Source organism: Electrophorus electricus, chromosome 4, assembly GCF_013358815.1.
Source record: "Electrophorus electricus isolate fEleEle1 chromosome 4, fEleEle1.pri, whole genome shotgun sequence".
Taxonomy (NCBI): Eukaryota; Metazoa; Chordata; class Actinopteri; order Gymnotiformes; family Gymnotidae; genus Electrophorus; species Electrophorus electricus.
The window spans coordinates 18,295,748-18,319,499 of NC_049538.1; the positions used below are offsets into that span (position 1 = coordinate 18,295,748).

Consider the following 23,752-nt stretch of genomic DNA (forward strand, 5'->3'; position numbering starts at 1 on the left):
ACATCTTTACATCAGTCATTCCCACATCGTCTCTTGGCTTCAACAACCCTTATTGATCTCATCAGCAAATGATCAAGGCCTTCATGACTTGACTCTGGTGTGTTAGTGCAAAAAAAAGTACTGACAGCCTATATGAATAGTGATTATATGAATCAGATTATGATGATGATACTCCCTCCACACACACACACACAGACACACACACACACACACACAGGTTGTACCGGCAGGAGAGTAGATTGTTTGAAGACCGTGTTGACATTCCTCAGCAGTGCCCACTTTGCCTGATCCTTCTGGTAGAGCTCAACGTAATCTCGACGCTTGTACATCCTTCGCAACTCTTATCCATACATGCACTGGAACCTCCAGAACAATTCCCCTTGCTTCCCCGCAACAGTTTACACCCACAGAGACGCACGTGTACGCACACTTCCTTAGCAGGTGTGTGTGCGCGCGTGTGTGTGTGTGCACTGCAGCCTTGTGTGAGACTGACTGACGCAACAGCCACAAGCCCCAGCTGAAAGCCAGGATATTATGCTAAATCGCAGTTTCTTCCTCAGGACCCCCACAGTGAAGTAAAAATATTTTTAAAAAAAACAAACAAAACAAAGCAGTCAGACTTTTCGCCCCAGTCCAGCTTGTCTGGATGACCTCTTCAGACACAGACCCACACAAACAAACACGCATGCAGTGTTATATGGTGACACAGGTCTTAGGAAGTGCTCTCCAATTCCCAGCTAGCCTCTCCAGTCAGACGGTGCAGAACTCAGGGCCCGCTGTCGGACCGACTGCCTAGCGGCTGCTTCCTGTCCTCCGAGTTTAGTCCTCAGACGGTCCCTCTTACTTCCCCCCTCCCGCTGTAACGACACCTTCTCACACACTGCCAAGCTCCTAAAGTGAGTGTCCCCAGGTCAAAAGGCTTAGAGCTTCTCCATCTATCTGCCAGTGGGAGAGGGCCGTGAGGCTGGGCAGAGACAGGTGTGGGTGGGGGCGGATCCTCTGATAATATGCAGCTTTCTAATTAACTATCTATACAGCAGGCAAATCAATCCAGGGTGCAGGAGAACCCTACACCACGAGGACGCAGCTGTCACGTCCAAGGGAGAAACACGGGCAGCCAGCAACCTGGACACAATCCTAGCAACCGGCGCGTGAATAATTGATTCGTACAGCCTTTTGTGAGGGCTTGCCCTTTCTCTCGCTCCTTCTGCTGGATGGCAGGGAAGTACCGGGTACCGAAGCACAACGGTGTTCAAATCAAAAGGGGAATATGATTAGTGTGTCCTCCACTCTGTCCTCATGCTCACTGTGAAATGTTTCTCAACACGGATGTTAATGTCTAAGCTTTGCCGTGTTCCATCGTATGGACCTCAGCTTAAAGCGCAGACGGGGCCACATGCAATAAAAAAAACTCTTTAAATGCAAATGGGCCCTTTTAAAAAGGGCTTTTCTCCATTACTAAATCACATGCTTATCCAGTCACCAGTGTCCCCAGTACCTGACCTCAGCCAAATGGGAGCAGTAAAATCATTACCAGAGACGAGATAGCAGAGCAGTGGGGGAAAAAATGTATGATGGAGTTGGGAGGAATTAGGATAGAATTCTGCTGTCACACATATGTGGAATAAGATATTGCAAGCTGCTAAGGATGCTTGGTGGTTTCAACAACTCGTAACTCAGGTAAATAATTCATGGAACGCAGTTGATCACTATCAGTGACTAACGGGCTTAGCGACGGAGAGTGACATCACCGGTGTATGATGCTGATCTCTTGGGCAGTTGTGTCTGCTGGTGGTTTGTTTGTTTGTTTTACAAACTGTGCTACAATAACCTATAGGTGATGGGGTGCACACTTTTGTAAGTACTTGGTGTAATTTTTCCCCCCACTTTGTCTGTAATCTATTCAGGATACTATGTCACAATCTACCGAATGTAATTCCTCAATAGATAATTCGTAATAAGGTTATTCAGTTTACTTCAGTAAGGTAACATCCATTTCAACTGGTCTGAGTTCAGTCTTATTTATAATGGTTCCAATTTGGAACTTGGCAAGGGCAACTTGTCTTAGATCAGGGTAAAACCACAACTTTCTCTTTGGAGTCCTGTAACATTGCTTGTCAAGGAAACATGTCGCCCCCTACTGTTCATTTTATTTTTTTAGTTCATTTATTTACTCCGTGGTTCCTGTGTACAGTACCTCCGCCCGGCACACTTTGATGGGTATTAATGCCAAGGCCGACATTCCAACTGTTACAGGCAATTGTATATGGTGTTGTGTATTTTATTGTTCTCCATGATGCACCATGACCATTTTATATTGGGTGTGGTATTTGGAGAACAGAGAAAACACAGTGGAACTCATCAAACTGGACTGATAAATGCTGATTGAGCCTGAATCGCATGAGGTCAAGATCAGTTCTCAGAAAATTCAACAGCATGCTCTACAAAGAGCTGGAATTAGACAGCATTGTTGCCAATAGTACAAAAGTATATTAAGTCTATGCAATATATTCTACAAGGCAATATATTAAGTCTATTGCAATGTATTGTAATGTCATTATTCATTAGTGTTCAGCTGTAGGCTAGATCTGGAATAATCTTTACAGCTGCTGTCAATCAGTGATAAAGGGACCATCTGATTCAGATGGATATTCATTAAAATATTCAATAAAAATGACATTTATTTCTACCTCAGTGCATATTGTTTCTGCAAAGCAAAATCTAAACAACCAACCTATACAAGTGGATATAAAGGAACACCTATACAGGATCCAGGTACTCCTTCTCACTATAAATATGCTGTCAGCATTTGTGTCGTCACTTACTTTCAATATTCGCAATAATATTCCAATATGACATACAATGTCCATAGAAATATGTAACTATTCTACATGTATATTAATATGCTAATGCAAAAAGCTCAATATTCCTATTTCAGTGATGATTTTAAAAGTTTCACTTTGTATGCAGGCACCGTGGGTGTGTATATTCCCTAACACTACTCTGTCTGGTAGGCTTTACACCAACAATTCACTGCGCCCTTGGCAAAGTGTTTCTGTTTGGGATTCAGTTACAATACATCCTTTGATTGTGAAGTACACTGAATAATTCTGATACTTAAAGGGTAACAACTGCAGAAAAAACCTGAACAAACTAAACAATCTGTTTTATTCCTAAATTAAACAAATTTACATCGAAATCATGATTTAGAAAGACAGCATTTTTAAAATAGCAGATTAAAATGTGATTAAAATGAAAAAATTTAAACTATTCTATAATAGTGCTGGTTTATTAAGCTGTGGTAACAACTGTATCATTGTATCTATTTTCACATATGTATATAATACATATGTAGTTATGCTGGGTAGATGTACACCATGAGAATACACCTAGAGCTCCTAGAGTTACATAACAGCTTATAGTAAAAGTTATAGTAATGTTTCTTTCCTTAAACCATTTAGCCCAACACCACAGCAATGGTGACACTTGAACATATATATGGGCATCATTCATCTACATATGGTTGATACAAATTAAGATTTACTGTCCAATCTGTCCAATCTCACACACTCGCTGTCTCTTTCTTTCTCTTGTAGGGAAAGTGGAGGTGGGGGGGGGGGGTTATAGAAGCCGTGGCTCATACAACTGCCACCCCACAAGAGCCCAGATTTGGCTGGTTTGCCCTTCTGCTGAAAAGGAGACATTGTCAGAGGAGATTAGAGGTACAGAAAGGCTGATGAGCTGAAACCCCCTCGTTCTGTACTGATGAGCTACTGCTCCAAGCCAGTGAGGACAAAATAGTCCCCACTCTATATCGCAGAAAACAAATCAATCTGCAGTCTGAGGACCACTATTTGCAGAAGTTATTTATTTATTTTTGATGGGTCATAAATATTTCTTTGAGAATCATTGCTAATGTAACTATTTGGAATTAGAAATCCAACTGTAGGATGTATTTGCAATAAATCAGCAAAACCTTTAGTTTGACTTTGTAACTTTTTTGAACGTTGGCTTATGACATTTACGGTGACTTGTGTGAAATATCCCTCTGCACACCGGCTGGGGCTTGCCACACACAGCTGGAGTGAGTTTAATATCTTCTCTGGCCAGGCAAGAAAACAGTGTACTGCACCATGCGAATCAACAAACTGAGTTTAGAGCTCGGAAAGAAGAAGAAAAAAAACTTCTTCTGCATCTGTACCTATTTTTGGAGCCACATTAGAAGCATTCATCTAGACATAGTATTACACGGGCAGAGCCCTAAGCTCACTGGCCTGTTAAACAGACAAATGTAAACTTGGATCATGGAAAACCAAAAGATACAGAGTTTGTCTGAGCTGGTTAACAGAAGGTAAACTCCTGTATCTCACCTAGCAGAGTAAATAGTTAATGCTAACAGCATGGGTTTGATTCCCAGGAAGCAGATATACTGCCATAATGATAAATCCAGAAGCTGCTTTGGATAAGACCATCTGCCAAATGATAAAATGAGGAATTTGGAAGCGACAGAGAGAATGGGACTGAAATGAGAAAGTGTGTATTAGAAAATCCATTATGAGAGACCAAAGGAGTGTGAGAAAGATTCAGTGTGAAATGAATGAAAGAAGAGGAATGGCCTTGAGTGTATTCTAAACGTGAAAACCCGGAACAGCTTAACAAGGTCTCTTCTTCCCTAAAGCTGCTTGATTACTGAGCCAGTGTACTTAGAAACTGTGTGCCAGAGGTGGCAGAGCTACACACCTCAGCACAACACGCTTTCGTTGTATGTTTATTTACGAGGTGCCTTTTGGTGTGAAGAGAACATCTTGTGCCCACAGTGTGCCATCACTGTTCTAGCTCTTCAAGGTGTGCGTAAGTGCATGAAGGAAGAGCACATGCGCTCGCGCCCACATGCACAGCTGACATGCACTGCTGTTGCAGTATGGGCCGCTGCTAACGCCGCAGGGTCATTTGTCTTTTCAGGTCAGCGCCACTGTCCTTGCTAGCAGACGCTCACTCGGACGTCACGCAGACGATGTAAAGCTCCTCATTCCTGGCACTTAGACTAGATTGTTCCAGTTCTCCGTCTATACTGTAGATAAATATGCTACCATTTTTGCACCCAGTAACAAGCATCAAACATGAATAAGCAAAGATTCTTGCTCTGTTACTATTAGTGAGTTCTTAGACCCACAGAATACGCTGAGCGTATGGTAACCACACGTTTATGTGTAATATGTATGCTGAAATGGGGCGTGGAAGATATGCATGTTACCTGCTGAAGAATGACCATGGCTTTAGTGTTTACTGGACATCAGATGTCACCATGGAAAACCCTGAGAGTGTTAAAGAGCAAAAGCTTGAGAGAGAGAGAGAGAGAGAGAGGGAGAGAGAGAGGGAGGAAATGAAGTACTGCAGTTTAGAAGAATCAGAACCATGAATGACCATTACCGGAAGTTTTTTACATGGATTTTACATTGCACATAATCAGTGAATTTCACACACACACACACACACACACACACACACACACACACACACACACACAAATACATATACCCGTATACATAACACCCCCATACCCTTACATGCACTCACCCCCGCCCCCCTCCATACACACACACACACACACACACACACACACACAAATACATATACCCGTATACATAACACCCCCATACCCTTACATGCACTCACCCCCGCCCCCCTCCATACACACACACACACACACACACACACACACACACACACACAGAGTTGTACCCTGTGTGTAAAACAAGCAGACTACAATGGTTTGTAAGACAGAGGAAAAACTAATTATGTATGTGTGTCCTTTGGTGTTTCGGGGGAAGCAAATTAGCAGCTGATTGCTCATTCAGCTGCAAGAAATTGCTGAAATAATTCATCCAGACTGGTCTTGCTCACCAACTCCACCCACCAAGCCCAACACCACACCCACCTTATCCACCCAAAGCTCAATTTAGTTCTCAGAATACACCATCTATGCCACAGCTATAAGAACTCTCTTTTGTCTCCATTACCCTTTCAGTCTCTTTTTCTCTCCATCTCCACTTCTTTCATTCTTTTTCTTTCTGTTTCTCTCTCACACTTTTTCTCTCTCATTCTCTCACTCTACCTCCCTCTTTGTATGCGTGTTCCTCCACCCCCCGAAAACACAAACAAACCTCATGTCGACAGGATGGTGTAATGAATGACCCTGCCCCCCTGGTTCCTGATAAAGACCGGCCAGTGTAATAAGGCACAGACACGCTGGGGTGAGCAGGGTAAATGGGGCGCCACGCATGTGGCCATTAATATTTCAGCGTCTAATTGAGTCAGCAGAGAGCCGGACACCCGGACAGACCCCGGCGTGCAGGGCGCAGCAACGCCAGCCATGGGGGTGCTTCACACACTCAGAGGCAGAACACAAACAGTGCATGTTCAGCTCTGTCTTCATTATACCCTGAATGTCCAATCCCATAGTTAAGCTCAGAATGGAGGAGTTGCTATTATTATAAAATGATTTAATATGACTAAACTATTGCACCCAAGTAGTCAAAAATGTATTTTGAATATTACATATACAATATATATACATATATATATACATACATACATATATATATATATATATATATATATATATATATATATATATATATATATATATATATATACACACATATACACACTCCTGTATGTCTTCATTAATCATTAAGGAAATGATCGCCACACACCATTTAAAACTTATTAACTACTGCCATAGACAAAAAGTGGAACTGCAAACCCAATTCTACCTTTATTTAACTAAAGTATACAGTAGCAAGGAGGATTTACACTCAACTGTCAATATTCTATCCTCTCTTGCCAGGCATTTATAGACTAACAAAGCATAATGTGTCACTTGCCTTTCAGGGTGTTGGTCAGTGCAGAAAAAGAGGGAAAGAGAACATACTGGCAGCACTGCAGAGGAAACAGCTAAGTCAAAGAGTAACACCCCCAATCCCATTTTTTTTTAACAAAACAGTCCAGTGAGCAGTTAATCATTACCACTATAACTGTGATAACTTGACATGCAAAACTGTCACCATCAGGGTCCCTCCGCACCGCTGCCTGCACCTGTGGCAGATGCATCACTGCCACACACTGATATATGTCGCAAGTAGAGTTCAAACCAAGTGAAAACTCTTCGAGGCCTGTTATGTATAGATGTCAAGTTTAAGAGAGCAGCTCAGATCAAAGTGTTGAAACCAAGAGAGACCCACAGACTCGTCAGCCGTACGGAGTACCGGAGATGACTATGGAACTAAGCACGTATACAGCAGGAGTCCTTTCACCTGAAACGCTCTCCAATTTCACACAGTCAGGGGTAAAAGTAACCAGTCCAGTCCAACTGGGAAGAAAAACTCAGAACTGGCCAGAAATGATCTGGGGGGGGGGGATGCATTTGTTGGCGGGAGAGATAACTGTGCATGAGGAGCAGTGGTGTGTGGGAACGGCCTCGGGGACCTGAAATGAACCCACGATCGTGAGGAGCTGGTGAAGGGAACTAGGTCTCACCGTCAAGCAGAACTATAGCCATGAAAAACTAGCACCAGTGTCTGTAGTTAGCAGGATCATCCTAAGCAAGTGTATATGAAGACAAAACACAAAATGGGACCACTAGCCTTTTCCCGAAGACCATCCGCATTTGGAATATCCCGATCCGTATTCCTCTGTACATCTGTATCAAAGTGCACGTTGAGGTTTACCTCTCTCCAGTGTAAGAAAAAACAAAAAAAGTACTGCGGTCAGAGCTACGATCAGGACGAGGTCTACCAAATCGCAGACGTGTGCTGGAGTACATTGAGAAGGTGAGGAACCATAAGGAGATTAAAGCCTGAGAGAGCATCATTACGGTCCAGGAGCACACACTTACTGCTGGGAAGTTCAGGAAGCCTCCTCTCCTCGTCAGGTGAGCCGCTGAGAACAGGCAGACAGTCTTCAGACAGCTCGGCGTGGACGAGTCCTCTTGTAACGGACAAAGAGACCCGAGGCCGTTTTCGCTCGCCTTCTCTCTCTCTGTTTGTCTGAGAGGAGGATGGCTGCAGCACCTGCTGCTCTCGTGGTGTGACAGAATTAGCAGAGTCAGGTCAGTCCTTCCTTTCGGCAGCCCTGATCCCTCGTAAGAGGGGGAGGAGCTTAGGCCAGTCTGAAGGATGGGAGGGAGGGGCTAAGTAGGGGTGCAGAGCAATACAGGAGGTAACCCCCAGTCAACCCGCCCCCCCCCAGTCAGTCGCTGACAGACTTACATGGAGGTACAGAAGCATGGTCACATTTAGACAAAAATGCAAACTCACATAAAAGTGCACATAAAATGTTCATGAAAAACATTAAGATACAAACACCTAGAAAGCCAAGCTTGCATTATAGCAGTCATAGACACCCATTTCTCTTGGCTGGATTTGTTCCCCACCTGTGATGGAACTGAGGAAAATGTCATGTCACCCACACATCACTGAACAGAAACAATGAGCACCTCATGCTACCAGTGGGATAAATATGAACGCACTTAGTAATTTGAACCTTGAATGATTTAAAACTCATCATATAAAAAATTTTTGCACTACTGTGACAGATGTATAGATCATAAATATACCAAGCGAAGTAATAAAATGACAATAAATAAATAAATATCTGTTCAATGGAAGAGCAAAATCAGAGTTGCTTGGACATGAAACATAAGAAAGCCTTTTAGTCAAAGGAAAATGGAGTACAAATGCATCAGTCCGATTATTTTTTTATTTCAGAATTAACTTTAGTGAGCTGTAGATACACAAACAAATTTTGGCAATGTGGATGCATACTACATCTCATTATGCTTCTTCATCGCCTCACAACAACCCCACCCATTTTAGCCTTAAACATGTTTTTGAAATGCGATTAAAGACTGAAAAATTCATGTTTAGAGCAGGCAAATCATCCAGCAAATATTTTGTTGACTCTTAAATGAGTAAGACCAACTAGTGCAGACATATAGGCAAGAAATGATGATCGCAATGTGTAGAGTGCCACTTTAAAATAGTGCCCATGAAATGAAGAAAGGGACCCGAAGGAGGAGTTATGAGGCCAGGTACTCTCCCTGTGACATGCACACACACCACCCACACTGCACACACACTAAAGGACTTAATTTTGTCTGTGTCTGTTCTATGCCCGATAGCAAACAGTTCACTTTTCAGTTAAAATAAATTTATTTCACAGCATATTTATGTATGTATATACATGTTGTACAAATTATTTGGTCATTACATCTTAACATGGTGGGAAACAGATCATCTGATATGTCCAGTGAAATGCATCATCGCCAACTCTGTAAAAAAAATGACAGTGCCCTTTGGCAGAAGGCGGCCCACAGATTAAAATGCATATAAAAATATATAGTACTTTTACAAAGAGTAGGAAAACATACATATCAATTTATGAATATTAGAAGATATTTTAGTTAAGGCAACAGAGTAACAAATGAGTAAACAAATAATCTCAGCGACAGGAACACCCTTCTGATTACATACTGCCACCAAATGGCCATTTTTGTTCATTACATTAGTCATACCTCCTGTGATGGCACTTTTGACTCTTCCTGATCTTTGTAAACAGTGTTAATAAGAACACAGGTGTGAAGGCCATTATGTCCATCCGACTGGCTGTCTGGTCCCAAACGAAGAGTTTGAGAGGAGTTTGAAGCTTGTCGTGGAATGTTGGGTCACAGGGCAGTGGTACAGTGATACAGGCGCGCACATTACCCATCCTAAAGCAAATGTCACATGCCCTGCAATAGTGTTTCCAGTACTGACACTTCCTGAGTACTAACTCCATTGTGTAAACGAGTTTAATTACTATCCAGCACGTTGGATGGTTGATTGGCAGCTGAGACTCTATTTGGTCACTACACACAATTCCCTGCCCTTCAGACAAGAATGGCTTTCTTTGGTTTGATAGTGGCATCATTTTAAATCAAGTATTTGACCCCTAAAAACTGACCTTGACACCTACAGTAGAAGGAATAAGCTAAAGTGATGATGTAATATAATTCCATTTTTGTTCCAAGAGGCCTTGGAAACAAAAGGCCACAATTAGTAAAAATGACACAAAATTCAAAAGTACCCGACCTGCAACAGCTTTCATAATGCTGAAGGGAAGCATGATGGCGGCATGGACCGGTCAGGTCACCCTCAGATGCCGGTGAGGACGTTGCTGGTGAGGACACTCACGCTGAGTATGCCTGGGAGGTCGCTGCCCTGGCCTTTGTTCCGCAGGCGCACGGTTTGTTGCTGCACGTCCGACACGTCAGCACTCAGAGTCGCTTGGCCCATGAACGAGTCTCTCAGCATGTTCTTATTGTAGATCTGCGCAGAGCCCAAGGAAAGTAAAGGCAAGGTGGTTTTAGTGCCGCTTTTTCCACACGAGGCTGGGATTCTGAGCTAGTGCTCATCAAGGCATGGAGCCAAGCCACGTCTGAGAGACGTGCTGGTTTTGAATAATTTAAATCTATTAAAAGATAGCAAGCAGAGGCTGTTCGTGAGCTCACTCTTTACTCTATGAAGCTTGGCTCAGAGCCCTGGACCTCCTACCTGAATGAGAATGTTGGCTTTGGGTTTCTTTCTGTAGAACAGTGCCTTCACGTCAAAGTCTGGGGTCAGCGTGTCTTTTTGTACGGGGGACTGCACCTTCACCCCTTCACAGCTGATGATGACGTACGGGTCCGAGGCTGCGGAGAAAGAGGGATGTGGTCCATCACCGTGATCACTAATGTATGCTACGGTTGGGGAGTGGCGCAAGAAAGAAAAACAAAAAAAAAACGCCCTACATCCGTCAGAGTCCTGTGCCTGTAGTCCAGTGCCTTTCATCACATGCACCTGAGTGACCAGCTTAGGGTAGCCACACAGACCCGTCCAACAGGTCTGAGGTGGCTCATCCTGGGTGAGCTCCCTGAGACACACACACACACACACACACACACACACACACACACACACACACACACACACACACACACACACACATATATATAAACCTATCCAAACAAATAAGCCATGTGAGAGAGTCGAGATACAGGGAGACAGTACACTGTGCTGCCTTACTTGCAGTCTGAAGGCACATCTGTGAAGACTCGCAGTAGAAAGTCTCCCTGCAGGCCTGGGTCAAAAGTCGTGGGGATGACGACATAGCGGCCCTCTTTGAGATCCTTACGCAGGAACACACTGCGAGAGTTGATGTAGACGGAGCTGCACATCTTCTGCTGGCTTATGTGCATGCGGTAGATCCTGTTCAGCTCCACCTAGTGGCAGGAAGTTCCATTAGTTCCAGTAGTTCACATTTCCATAAGGTCAAGGAGAGCACAATAATATCAAGTGCGTTTCTGTGTGTGAGTATGCAAGTGCATTGGTGTGCTTTTGTATATATTAAGAACAAAATAATGATCAAATGTAACAAAAATGATCAAATGTAACAAAATGTAACAAGAGTGTTTTTTACAAAAGCAAAATATGTTCAGTTTTTTAAGTGAGAGACCAAAACAATTTTTTGTTATTGAGGGTATGATTAGGGTAAAAACATACAGGTAGATAACACATATGTGACACATGTATGATCCCAAGTCTTAACAAGTGTGTGTGTGTGTGTGTGTCTGTCTGTGTGTGTGTGTGACTATGCGTGTGTGACTGTGCATGTGTGTGTGTGTGTGTGTGTGTGTGTGTGTGTGTGTGTGTGTGTGTACCCGTTGAATGTCAAACCCAATTGCCAGGTTTTCTCCTTTGCCCTCTTTGGGTCGAGCTCTTCTGTCTCTTTGCTGAAGGCAGATCAAAACCTCATCCTCAGGCTTCTTCACATCAAACACATACTGGAGACAAAACAGAAAAATACATACTGGAAATAAAGCCGTACCAGACACACACACACACACACACACACACACACACACACACACACACACACACACACACGAAAAGCAGCACTCCACCATCTCCTGCGCACACACCTGGGGGTTCTGGGGGTACGTGCCTTTGTGGTTTATGCATCCTCCCGCGCGGTTTCTCAGCGGGTCAGTCTCGTGGACCCAGGAGCCAAATTTCACCACTTCCTCCCAGGTCTTATGGACGCTCAGGTAGGACGTGTTGATGAGCCGACACAGGATCAGGTCTGTGAAGTGCTTAGCGAAGTCTTCGAAATCCATCCTGTCAATGAGGAAGAAGAGAGTTGACAAAAAAGAAAGATGGCTATGCTTAAACCAGAGAACAGGATAAAGGGTACTGGGATAAAAGAATACGTGTCGACTGTAAGTAAAACATTAGTCAGTTACTCGTTAGTTGCTAGATATTTATCTAACATTACTTAGCCACTTACCATTATTAGTGCACTTAGCATATTATTGCACAGAACTGATTTTGGCTGTTCAGCTGAGAAGAAGAGTCTAAGAAGACTTTAAAAATGAGCAAGTCAGCTTGAGCTAGCCACGTACCAGAATTCACCATCGTCCTGCACGACGACACCCAGTTTCTCCCTCTCACTCTTACTGACCTTCTGCCATTGCTCAGAGCTGGAGAAGGAAAAGAGAGACTTTAGTGGGAAAGAAGGACCAAGATGGCAAACTTCTATCTTCAAATTTACCAAATGTACTGTAAAACATATAGTTGTTGCAGTGCTTGTAACATCAGACTATGTCCAGCAGGGGGCAGAGTGAGCGCACAATAATAATAAAAAAAATTAAATTAAAACATTTTTTAAAAATTAAAAAAAATTAAAGTAAAAAGACCCACCCTGGCCTTCCGCCAAACGACTTTTCAAGCGATTTCACTAACGCAGACAAATACCCAATGTCTGAATAAAACCACGAGAGTTTTGCTAGAGGTCGATCTTTTGGTGTAATGCAGTAAGAATAGCAGTCTAAAATATTTTCTCAACTTGATTTATATTCTGGTCTTGGCGCATGCAAATAGTGACGTGACAACGTCACCAACCAATAGGAGAGCTCGCTCCAGCACTAAGCAGGCAGCAGCAAGGCGGGAGCAGGAAGATCTCTGGCCGCTAGATGGCAGACATCAGCCTCTTGCCTTATTCTTTTTAGCTGTTTTTCAGAACAAACCACTGACCACTAAAGGCCAGCTGTGGCCAAAAGCTGCTTCTGCTCCATTGTTTCTCCAACAGTTTCTCTTCTTGTAAATTTGTAACAGGAGCATGATGGGAAATCATCTCAAAAGGAATCTACCTGCAAGATTGTCTTTAGATGTGAGAGGGTGTCAGACTCTTTAAAGTCTTTTCAGAGTCATTTTAAAAAGTTTTCTAGTGTATAGTTAGCTTTAGTGAGAAACCAAAGATTTTCCAACCCTGGAACTGATCGGTCTTTTCTAACCCTTAGGTCAGGACTGAATGCATTTAGGTGCACTAGATTTATGCTACAATAGTTCATTCTTAAGAGTCAACGGGTCATTCTTAAGAAGCAGACTGTCACTCAACAAAGTGAAAAGTGTTCTGACCTCTGTGCCATCATGCAGTCCAGTGGTCAGAGCACAGCACTGCCTGCAAAATCTATTGACTTCTAAATCCTTTGTCCAGTGCATGCTGAAAGATGTCCAGGCATTCAAAACTGGGTTAATGCTTCTCTGACTGTAGGGGGCAGAGCTACACCAACCTGTCACTCCACGGTCCGTTCCACTCTCTCTCGCCCCAGGGGTTACGGAGGCGGATCATGGAGAGCTTCTCAGCCTTGAAGAAGGCCAGCAGGCCGTGGCCCAGACGTACCCGTTGCACCTCCGTCACTGCGTAGGCGTGGCCCTTCACCAGGCCGCAGTCCAGCCGGGCCTCCATGTCCGCCTGACTGGTTGCCTGGGAAACGCCGCCCAAGCAGCCCAGAACACAACCACCATCACATGCGGCTAAACTCGCACTTAAAAATGCACATTTTTGAGGTGCCGGCAGGATGGCGCCCATCCCTGCATTCCCCCCTGGGCTTGGCGTGGCGGGGCGGACTCACCCTGATGGAGCAGCTGATCAGGCCACCCCGCTGGTGGACTTTAAGGACGCGCTCAAACAGTTGGTTACGTGCCTCCTCGTCCTGGCCATAGTGGCCCTCCAGCAGCTCGACGGGCTCCGACACGCCTCCAGTGAAATCCACCAGCGCGTCAGCTGTGTTGCCGCCATCTAGAGCCTCATAGCAGCCGTACACCCTGTGGGAGAGAGAGAGAGCTCAGGTCAGTGGACATTAGCCAAACCCCACTCGCCATACACTAATGATACAGGTTACTTTATCAGTTATACAACAGCAAACTAGGTTACATAACTACAAGCATCGCAGACAAAAATCGCTTTTCAGACTTTTGAAAATCCCGACACACGGGTTCATAAGCTCCCCCAAGCTGCCATCCCGCTCTCAAGATGTTACAATGGCCGACGATTAACTTGCTTGGCATAGGCTTTCTCCACCAGGGCACTCCAGAACTCATTTTTGTCGTTTGAATGGCAGTAAACCAGATTCCCGTTGGCAATGGGCAGGCGATCATCGATAACGACATCTATCCAATGGCCGAAGCGCCAGAAGCGGAAGTGGAAGATCCCAGCGTAAGCCTCAGGCTTGTTGTTATCCCATTCCTGGTCTTTCCAGTCAGGAATCACCTGAATGGGAAAACACGATATGTACATGTTTTTTTAACTGGTTAACAAACATGGTTAACTCTGATCTATCAGAGAAGCACGTTAACTTTTGCACAGTTCGTGCTGTGCTTCTTTTCTGCGATGGACGGCTTAGTGGCACTAAGAACAATTCAGAGGGAAAAAAACAAATCTGATTGTTAATGGAATGCTAAGGCTGATGTGCATATACTGAATCATTCGTACAAAGTTGTGTACCATTCCGTTTTTCTTCCATCCCAGGACAGATGCTGCTTCCTCATTTTCACACATTTACACACGAACACCCCACACTTCCAAGCCTGTTTTACAAATAACTCATTGCCATTTAAATTATATTCCCAGTTGTCATGAAATGCCCAAAGGAAAACTGCAAAGTTGCTGCTTTGTACGTCATCACGCTTCTGTTGCCTGGTGATGCAACACATCATGCAACTAACCATGAATCAACCCTTTGTGCCCTCCCCCGCCCCCATATCCCTCTCTTCAGCCCTCTCCCTCGCACCGAAACCCCCGGCCCCTGGCCTCAGCCCCCGGCACACCAAACAGAATCAATCAATGAAGCCATAAACAAGATGAGCCTCATCGCCCTCTGGGAGCAGGCAGCGAGGGGTGGGAGCAAAGGCGTGGGGTAGAAAGAGGAACGGAAGACGAGATGCAGCAGCCAGTTGGCGGCAACTCCAGGCCTTCGAGCACATCCCCACACCAGCGCGCATGGAGGGAGACTCCCAGTCTCCGCCAGTGGATCCCGCCTCTGGAACCAGCGAGATGGAGCTGCCCTTCACCGAGGATGTGCAGCTGACTGAGATGATGCGTCTGCGCGTGCAGTCGCTGCAGCAGCGTGGCCAGCGCCGGCAAGAAGGCGAGCGCCTGCTGCTGCCCCACGAGGCCGTGTACCGGCTGGACTTCGCCGAGCAGGAGCTCACCTTCTTGCACTGGAACGTGACGCTGGGCGGCCCCGGACGCCTGTCCGTCACGGGCATCTCGCAGCTGTGGACGCCCGACCTCACCAATCTGATGACCCGGCAGCTGCTGGAGCCCACGGGGCAGTTCTGGAGGACGGCCGGGGAGGCACTGGATGCACCCATCAAGTGTCTAGAGGCAGACATCCAGGAGTTCGGGGAGAGGATAGCCGAGCTGGCCAAGGTGAGAAAGGTGATGTACTTCCTGTTCGCCTTCAAGGAGGGCGCGGAAAAGGACAGCATCAGGTGCTCCCTGATGTTCAAGAAGAATACAGAGCCTGGACCCTAAACCCAGCCAGGTCAGACGCACCTCTTACAGTTACCCAATAATTTACTGCATAATTTTTAGTGGAATAAACCAAGAAAGCCTCCGATGTAATACCTCTTGCTAATATAAGCTTGCATTAGTGCTCTATAAAAATGTAATCACCACGGTCTATTCCCTTATATGAGATATGTATTTAAAAAAATGTACTGATGTGCATTATATTGAAGTGAAAAGCAAAATAGCAGTGTAATGTGAATATTTTGTTCTGTATACACATATACCTCAAATATGCTTATATGTTTTATGAAAAGCACAGAATATAAACATGTATGCATAAAATGAAACTATAAAGCACTGCCAATAAAATAGTTTTGGTCAACTGATGTTCTCTGTCAGCCTCGTTATCAGTGCATGTGCAGGTCTGTACTACACTGCGGAAAGCACAATGACAACATGTTTGTCACTTGGATCAGCGAAGTGCAGGAATGGCAGATAGCCAACATTAACCACCATACCCGCTGATCGATACAGACACTGGTCTGGTGCTCTTCCTGGGGACACAGCAGGCACACACACACACAGACAGAGACACAGACAGACAGACAGACAGACAGACAGACAGACACACACACACACACACACAGACACACACACACACGACAGACACACACAGACACACAGGTGTGTGCCTGCATGTAAAAAGCTGTGTGTGTTAATTGTGAAGCTTGGGTTCCTTGAAAAGGTGCTATATAAATATAACTTATTCATTCATTCATTCATTTTCTCTGATGCAATGTATTTGAAAATGACAAAATACTTGATAAAAATTCACACAAATATAAAAGGGAAAGCATGCGGAAAAGGGCCTTTTTTGGAAAAGAATAAAACATCCATCTTGGAGCGAGAGGATGGGAAAAGATGTGCTAGAGAGGATGGTAATGAGACCCCAGGAGTGAACAAGGAGAGGGAGGAGAGGAAGCCATAAAGCCAGAGCTGCATCACCTAAGCAGCGTTGTGTCTCCATTTTCTCCATCGACATTCCCAGTGCTCCTCCTCTCTGACCATGTCTCCAACAAAACAGACCTCGTTTACACACCACTGAGCACTTGTTCGTAACATCTGAGGGACTGCTTGCAAACGTGAATGAGTAACAGCACACAGAATGTAAATCAGCAGATCACTTCATTAACTGCTGGGTCTTATGCATTGAAATGATTTTGTTTACTGATAAATAAAACCTGTGTTGTTCCTTATATTTGTTGATGTCCAATTTATTCAGCATACGTTTAAAAAGTAATGCAACCAAAGAAGGAAATGAACAGACCACATGAAAGAAGAAAGCAAGAATGCTGGTTTCCAGGGTAAGCTCTCTCAAACAGTATTCAAACAAACGCTCAACACTCCTCCAAAACCAACTAAATGAGGGCGGAAAAAACAAAGTGTACATCACATCCAAAACACCATGCAGTAACTGTACAGTACTACACAAGACCAACAGGACTCCATGGTAAGGCTGAGTGTTCGCAGAGCCCACAACAGTGAAAACACTCCTTTATTGCACATTAAGGCACTTGCAATGCTTGACTTTGTTCCAGCTGGAAGGTGTGAACTTATTAATCAGGGAATTTTCACTCAATCATATGCAACCAGTATACTCTATATAAATAAATCCACAGTATAGTTTGCACCATCAGTATTACATTCCGTGTTAATCTGTAAATCCCATATAATTAGTTATGTGTTTAAGACAACGTTCTTTTTATAGTATGCAAGTACAAAACTCTGTACACTTCATCCTTGTCAGAGAACGAGGCTGTTAGATACAAATTAATGATTACTCCCTGACGCCAAGGCCAGTTCCCCTCCCTATCTGTGATGTCCTGATAAAGGTTGATAAAGGGGTAGCACATGTGGCTCTGCCTTTTGGGAAACATATCTAACAGGCAGGTCTTTGGACTGGTGGTACGGCTGCTCTGGCCACATCAAACCGAGCTTCATTTTAGGATTCACTCTGTTTTGAATTATTTTCATATTTGACATACATCAATTTCATTTCCATTTAGCAATAAATCTGAAATCCACTTAAAGAATCACTGTTTGTTCATGCTTATTCAGTCTGGAGGGGTGACTTACCACCAGTGAGACTAGAGCTGCACCACAAGGACCTTTCTGTGACAAACTAGCTGCAAAATTCAAAACTAAATTAAACACAGAGATGTGTTTACTGTGCAGCCATCCTGGAAGCGATTACTTTGACTGCAAGTCATAACGATGCCGTTAATCCAGAAATGCATCACAGCTGGGGAAGCCCTGCCCCCATTACAACCTCCACCCCAAGCACATCAAACAGCTTCACTAAAGCCCCCTTCAACGTTCCAGACTTGAGCGCAGAGCAACATTCGAGCCCGAGGACCTCTGGGGCAATGCCAGATCATAACAGTGAGGACAGTGGGATAGCAAGTGGGTATTAGCACACCGAAGGCGAGGGCAACAGAGGGGATTTTCCACAACACCGTTCCTCCCCAGGAGGGGCAATGACACCAGGGTTGTGCAAGTAGTGGTTCTGGTGTTACGTGGAGCTCGCTCACGCAACAACAACAAAGCAACAGAATCCTCCTGCAGCATAGACTCCAGTCATATGTAGTAATAGGGGAGTGTGACCAAAACAATGGTTCAGCCATAGCTGCAGTACTGAGAATGGACTTCCGGCGCCGTCTGGTGTTGACTGGGGCTCTACACACAGGCACACACACACACAGATATGCGTGCGTGCGTGCACGCACACACACACACACACACACACACACACACACACACACACACACACACACACACACTTACTTACTTACTTATGATATCACCCTGATAAATTGCCTCAACAATAGATCCTGGTTCAGTATGTACTTTGCCTCTGTACCTCTTGTTAATGCCCAACCTACCCACTAACCAAACAGAGGACACACCTGACGACAGCTGAGGCAAACATGTTCCTTTATATATTTAAAAAAATTTTTGAAAAAAAAAAAAAACTTACCTGACATGCTGGTTCAAAGCATGACAACAGCACATAAAAATACTTAAAATGCGTTCAGAATTTGAGATTAAGAAGTTTATTTTGAAACACTTGCAAAACTGGCATTCTTAAAGTTATTGAGAAACGCAACAAGAGCATCAGGGATACTCTGTATCTAATCCTTTGTGTTGCAGTGTAGAACACTTGTTTGTTAACTCAAATCTACACATAGATTTGTGTACACTGTACACTGTAGTACCTAAGAAAGGTGTAGTGCTGTACAAACGTGTTGTGAACACAGTCCAGTCCTGTTCTCCATGTCACACCATCTTTATTACAGCTATTTTTATTGTTATTTTATCACTATTCATTTGTAATAAATACCTCTATGTGGATAGAATGACAATATTAATTTGATTCTCTCAACAGACAGACAGAAAGGAACTCACTTTATGCCACAGTGCCTCTCTGGAAGCCAGGCTGGAACAGGCAGCCACAAACCAGCAGTTTCCCAGCTGCCCCTGGTGCAGGTCATGGGCACTGATCCCATGGACAAAAAGATGTGGATCATCGCAGAGTTCCTAAGAGGAGAATATGAGTGAGTGAGAGAGAGAGAGAGAGAGAGAGAGAGAGAGAGAGAGAGAGAGAGAGAGAGAGAGAAATATTAAAGGGGACATATGTATGCAGTGCCATTTTCATTTAGATATCTGGAGTGCCTACAAGCCCAAAAACTGTGTAATAAGACAAACCATTCCATTTTTGTGCTGTGGTACTTGATCTTTGTGTTATTCTGAAAAAAGCATGGCAGACATTTTAATAACACCCCAGGGAACCATGTTAATTTATGGAAAAGGGGTATGCCACCTTCAAAACTTTCAGTCACTGAAAAATCCCATGACCAGAGATGCACACTGTATGGTATTCATGCAATAAAAACATTTATACACACATAAACCCCCTCCTAGACTTGAGCTCAAGGACAAGTAGGGGTATAAAACATCACTGCAATGTACAAGAAAAAAGCCAAAATAGCATTGGCTAGCAGAGGAAGGCGTAGCCAACATGCCAGATTTCTGCAGGGTGCCCCTCCAGTTGGTCTCCTGCTGATCTGCTCCCTAAACATGCGCCGGTCGCTACACTTTACACGTGTCCTATTCATGTGTCCACAGCACCACTCCACTTAATCCACAATTACACCCCATCTCACCTGCACAACGAGCAACCAATTCCCAGATATATCAAATTGTTTCATTCATTCATATAACCACACCCATGTAAGGAATTTCAAAAGGTGCATCCTGCAAATAAAACTGGGATATTGGTTTAACCTGATAGGGAAGATGAAATGAATCTTGGGAAACCCAAATGAACGCAGTCTCAGCCACTAGATGTGCTGGACGTGTAAAGGAAAGTCACGCTGCCACTATCTTCCGCCTTCTGTACGCGCTAACAGAATGCAGTTACATAACGCTGCAAAATACACAACAGCTGACAAACCACAGACAAGTGGAAGTTAGACACTGTTGTCAGAATGCATGACCTCTTTGCTAAAAACACTTCCTGTGTCAAAGTTTCATTGAGCGAAGCAGCCCCAAAGCCCCAGTGAGCTATTAGAGCACCTTTTGAGACAGGTTCCTTCACCACAGGTAACAAACATGGTTTCATTCAGGCACAAGGCAACTATGTAAGGGAGCCTCCTTTTGTTAAATACTCGTTTGTCCAAACAGAACCTCACCCACATTATAATACATATGAACCGCACCACTTAAACACTAGTCTCCACCCATCCAGACTCCTCACATTTGTCTTACTTTAGCAACCATCTTTTTCTATGTCTACTGTTCCAAACACGCCCTCACTTACTCTCCGCACAGCAGACTGTTGTCTAACAAACTCAACGAATTAAAGTGTTCCACTTAACTAAAAGCCCTACAGAAAAAAAACAAACCCAACAACGTGGAGGTTATCATAGGTTCTGCATTCTGAACCGGAAGCTTTATAAATGTTTAATGCTACAGTGCCCTGAGAAGCATCATAAAGATTTTGCCAGATGGCCCTAATGGCCACAGATACTTTGAAGTTGTCATTTAAACATGCAGAATCTGACAGTAAACGTTCAAAACCTGGTTAACAGAATCTAAGAGAAGGAAGCTGATTTGCTTATCATCAACAGAAGCAGGGCTGGCAGCAACTTAGCTACTCCCAAACCAACAGCAATAGCCTTAGCCACAATCACCATGCCATCTTTCCAATGCGTGCACACATACTACAGTTCACTTTATTTTTCGAGTGCATATATAGATTATTTTCCCCCCAATACAAATGCCTGTATGCCGTCCCCATAAGTAAGCCCTTAGCTCATTAGTTCATTCATTAATTCATTCATTTCTGTGGCTTGTTCTTAATATCTGTGAGTGATTGTAAAAAGCTAATATATGTCTGTAAAAGCATCCTTGAGTACGAGAAAGGCACTATATAAATGTAAATAATAATAATAATAATAATAATAATAATAATAATAATAATAATAATAATGACTCAAGTTGATAGCTACGGACTGGTGCTGGACTAATTCCTAATATAGCCCCATTCCTCTGTTTCAGCCATCAGGGCTTCTGTGGCTACTCACCTTGGGTCTCTTCCAGGTGACTGTACCTATGCGATTTTCCTGATAGAACAAGGACTGCTCTGTGGCAGGGAAGAGAGGATCCTCAAACAGCTTCCTGCTCTGCTGGCACTGTTTCCTTAGTTCTGCAAACTGCTGACCCTCGTAGGCCTGCACCGAGGAGAACATTCTGCAGACTGGAAGGACCAAAGGGACAGCAGTGAGTGGAGGAGAAAAACAGAGTGAGATAACAGAAGAGAGCCGCAGTTACACAGACCCTCAGTCAGCTCTCTGGGGTGACAATGATGCCATGCTTTACATTTTAAACACTGTTCTAACACTTCCGTTGAGACGTTTGTGATGGTGAAAACATTTATATGTTTAATCTGCATTTAGCTGAATCTCAGTACAATTGTACGCAGACAAGCATCTGAGAAAAATGTCCTGTACTGGGCAGTTCTACTGTTATATCTTTTTTGTAGTTGTTGTCATTCATACAGAGCGATAACACGTGGTATTTATGCAGGAAGAGTCATGACAGTGACTCATTAACTGACTTCCTCAAAAACGGCCATGAAAAATAGCCCGGGGAAAAGAAATGAGATCGTGTGGATTCTTCAACTTTATGGGACAAAAGTATAAGAGCGGTCAATATACTGCGGACATGTTTCACAAAAGCGGAGTCGAGCGCCCGATTTACTTCTGCGTTCGTCTGTTCAGACAACTGCCGTCTGCGAGCGGCAACTGAACTTGCAAAACCCGATCAGGAAGGCGGGGATCTCCTTATAGCTGAGGAAAAGCAAGCAGAGCCCTGTTCCCGGGCGGATTTTTCGGGGGATAGCAATGGCAATCCGTCACTCGGGCAAATCTACTTAAAAACCAAAGAAATACAGTGACAGTTAGCGGAAGCCACTGTAGTTGCACTAAGTGTGTTGGCAAACAGCAACCTAAACCGGTTACATGACGCGCAAACATCTTACAGGTGGTGTTTCTCTGCGCTGCCAGCGACCTGGCAGGTATTTAAGGAATGTATCCCTAGGTTTGCTTGGACACTAATCTGGTTGTTTTTTTACACTCTGTCCTGGTTTTCACCTAGATACTTTATAATACAAATGATGGACACGCCTTCAACTTGCTTAACCTGTTCTGTAAATGGCTTAGGTATCGGTGATGGAGTCTAACGTATCTGAGCGTGGAAAGAGAGAATCCGTTAATCTCACTTTATAACAATGACCAAAGCTTAGTTTTATCGTAAAGAACTTGGGGGAGTTCACTTTTTCACATTTGGTCCCTTCTAAGTATTTAACGCTACGCAATGGCATTTCAGACAATTTCTGCATCAATTGATTTCTTAAAGCTAATGCAAATAAAACGCCACACACCGTTAAATTAACATCTGCAAATGTATTAGTGTACATATAGGCATAAATGCATCTGATTATTATTATCTTGTCAGTCACTGGTGGTGAAAAAAAAATCCATTGTAACAAATATTAATACAAAAAATGTGACAAATTTCTCAAACGTCCAGAACATATCTAGCAGGTATCAGAGTTTGTGAAGATGACTGCCAGAAGGGTCATAATGAAATCCAGAACGTCCATGTAACGCCTAAATGTAACTGTAACGCCTAAACGTGCAGAGCTAGAACTAGTGCGACGGCGCGGGTGTGTTTGTCCATATCTGTCCTGTTGGGCGGAAACAACTTCTGTCGCAAACAGTGGTGAGAACATTGACAGTATACGTGGGGAAAAAATAGGCTAATCAATCAGATTTACTGTCTGCAAATCATTATGCTTCAGCGTTTGTTACCTTAAGCGGTTATTTACCCTTTCAGCTAAACTAAAGCCAAATAAACAACACAAAGAAAGTTGAATAAAGTGAAAACAAGTTCTCTGTGCAGAACTCTAAAAGCAGATGCACTAATTTTTTTTACCACTGCAATATGCACAGACTGAGAAAGGAATACGTTTTCACTCAGTCCTCCCCCCGTTTAACAGCACGACATCAAAGAGATCGACATCAAAAACCGCGCACGATGTTTTTGTTTTTTTGTTTTTTGCTGTCAGGCTATTTTAAGTTACCTGTAGAGGGTTCTCCTTCCCTCTCCCGTGACGACTCTCTTCGGCTTACCCCAGGGACTCGATGGCGGAGTTGACTATGCAGCGGTCGGTTTGTTTGGCTGCTTGTGTTGCGCGCCTCCTCCTCGCCGTTCGCGGTGTTCTTCCCCCTAAGGGAGGGGCACGCAGTCTGAGCATGTG

The 23,752-nt window shown here is 43.9% G+C and overlaps 3 protein-coding genes across 4 annotated transcripts in view; 1 reads left to right on the top strand and 2 right to left on the bottom strand.

Moving 5' to 3' along the window:
- Window positions 1-7,917, bottom strand: part of myo7aa (myosin VIIAa) — a 34,971-nt gene extending 27,054 nt beyond the window's left edge. The window contains exons 1-2 of the mRNA XM_027009347.2: window positions 7,898-7,917; window positions 5,255-5,338 (exon numbers count right to left, since the gene is read on the bottom strand). Of these exons, the coding sequence (XP_026865148.2) occupies window positions 5,255-5,272 (18 nt within the window). The 5' untranslated portion in view covers window positions 5,273-5,338; window positions 7,898-7,917. The remainder of the gene's footprint in view (window positions 1-5,254; window positions 5,339-7,897) is intronic.
- Window positions 7,918-8,752: 835 nt separating this feature from the next.
- Window positions 8,753-23,720, bottom strand: capn5a (calpain 5a). 2 transcript variants are annotated; one of them, XM_035525680.1, is made up of 13 exons: window positions 23,576-23,720; window positions 21,516-21,688; window positions 19,336-19,467; window positions 14,420-14,628; window positions 13,991-14,183; window positions 13,649-13,842; window positions 12,479-12,556; window positions 11,999-12,194; window positions 11,738-11,860; window positions 11,103-11,299; window positions 10,829-10,950; window positions 10,593-10,729; window positions 8,753-10,367 (listed from the first exon to the last, which is right to left on the bottom strand). In XM_035525680.1, exons 2-13 carry the CDS (start codon window positions 21,678-21,680, stop codon window positions 10,194-10,196), a joined length of 1,920 nt encoding a protein of 639 aa, XP_035381573.1. In that variant the 5' UTR covers window positions 21,681-21,688; window positions 23,576-23,720; the 3' UTR covers window positions 8,753-10,193. The 2 variants fall into 2 exon arrangements, with proteins under 2 accessions (XP_035381573.1, XP_035381572.1); XM_035525679.1 differs by having other exon boundaries at window positions 11,738-12,194.
- Window positions 15,294-16,222, top strand: ompa (olfactory marker protein a). The gene has a single exon (XM_026997492.2). It carries the CDS (start codon window positions 15,358-15,360, stop codon window positions 15,892-15,894), a length of 537 nt encoding a protein of 178 aa, XP_026853293.1. The 5' UTR covers window positions 15,294-15,357; the 3' UTR covers window positions 15,895-16,222.
- Window positions 23,721-23,752: the final 32 nt, after the last annotated feature.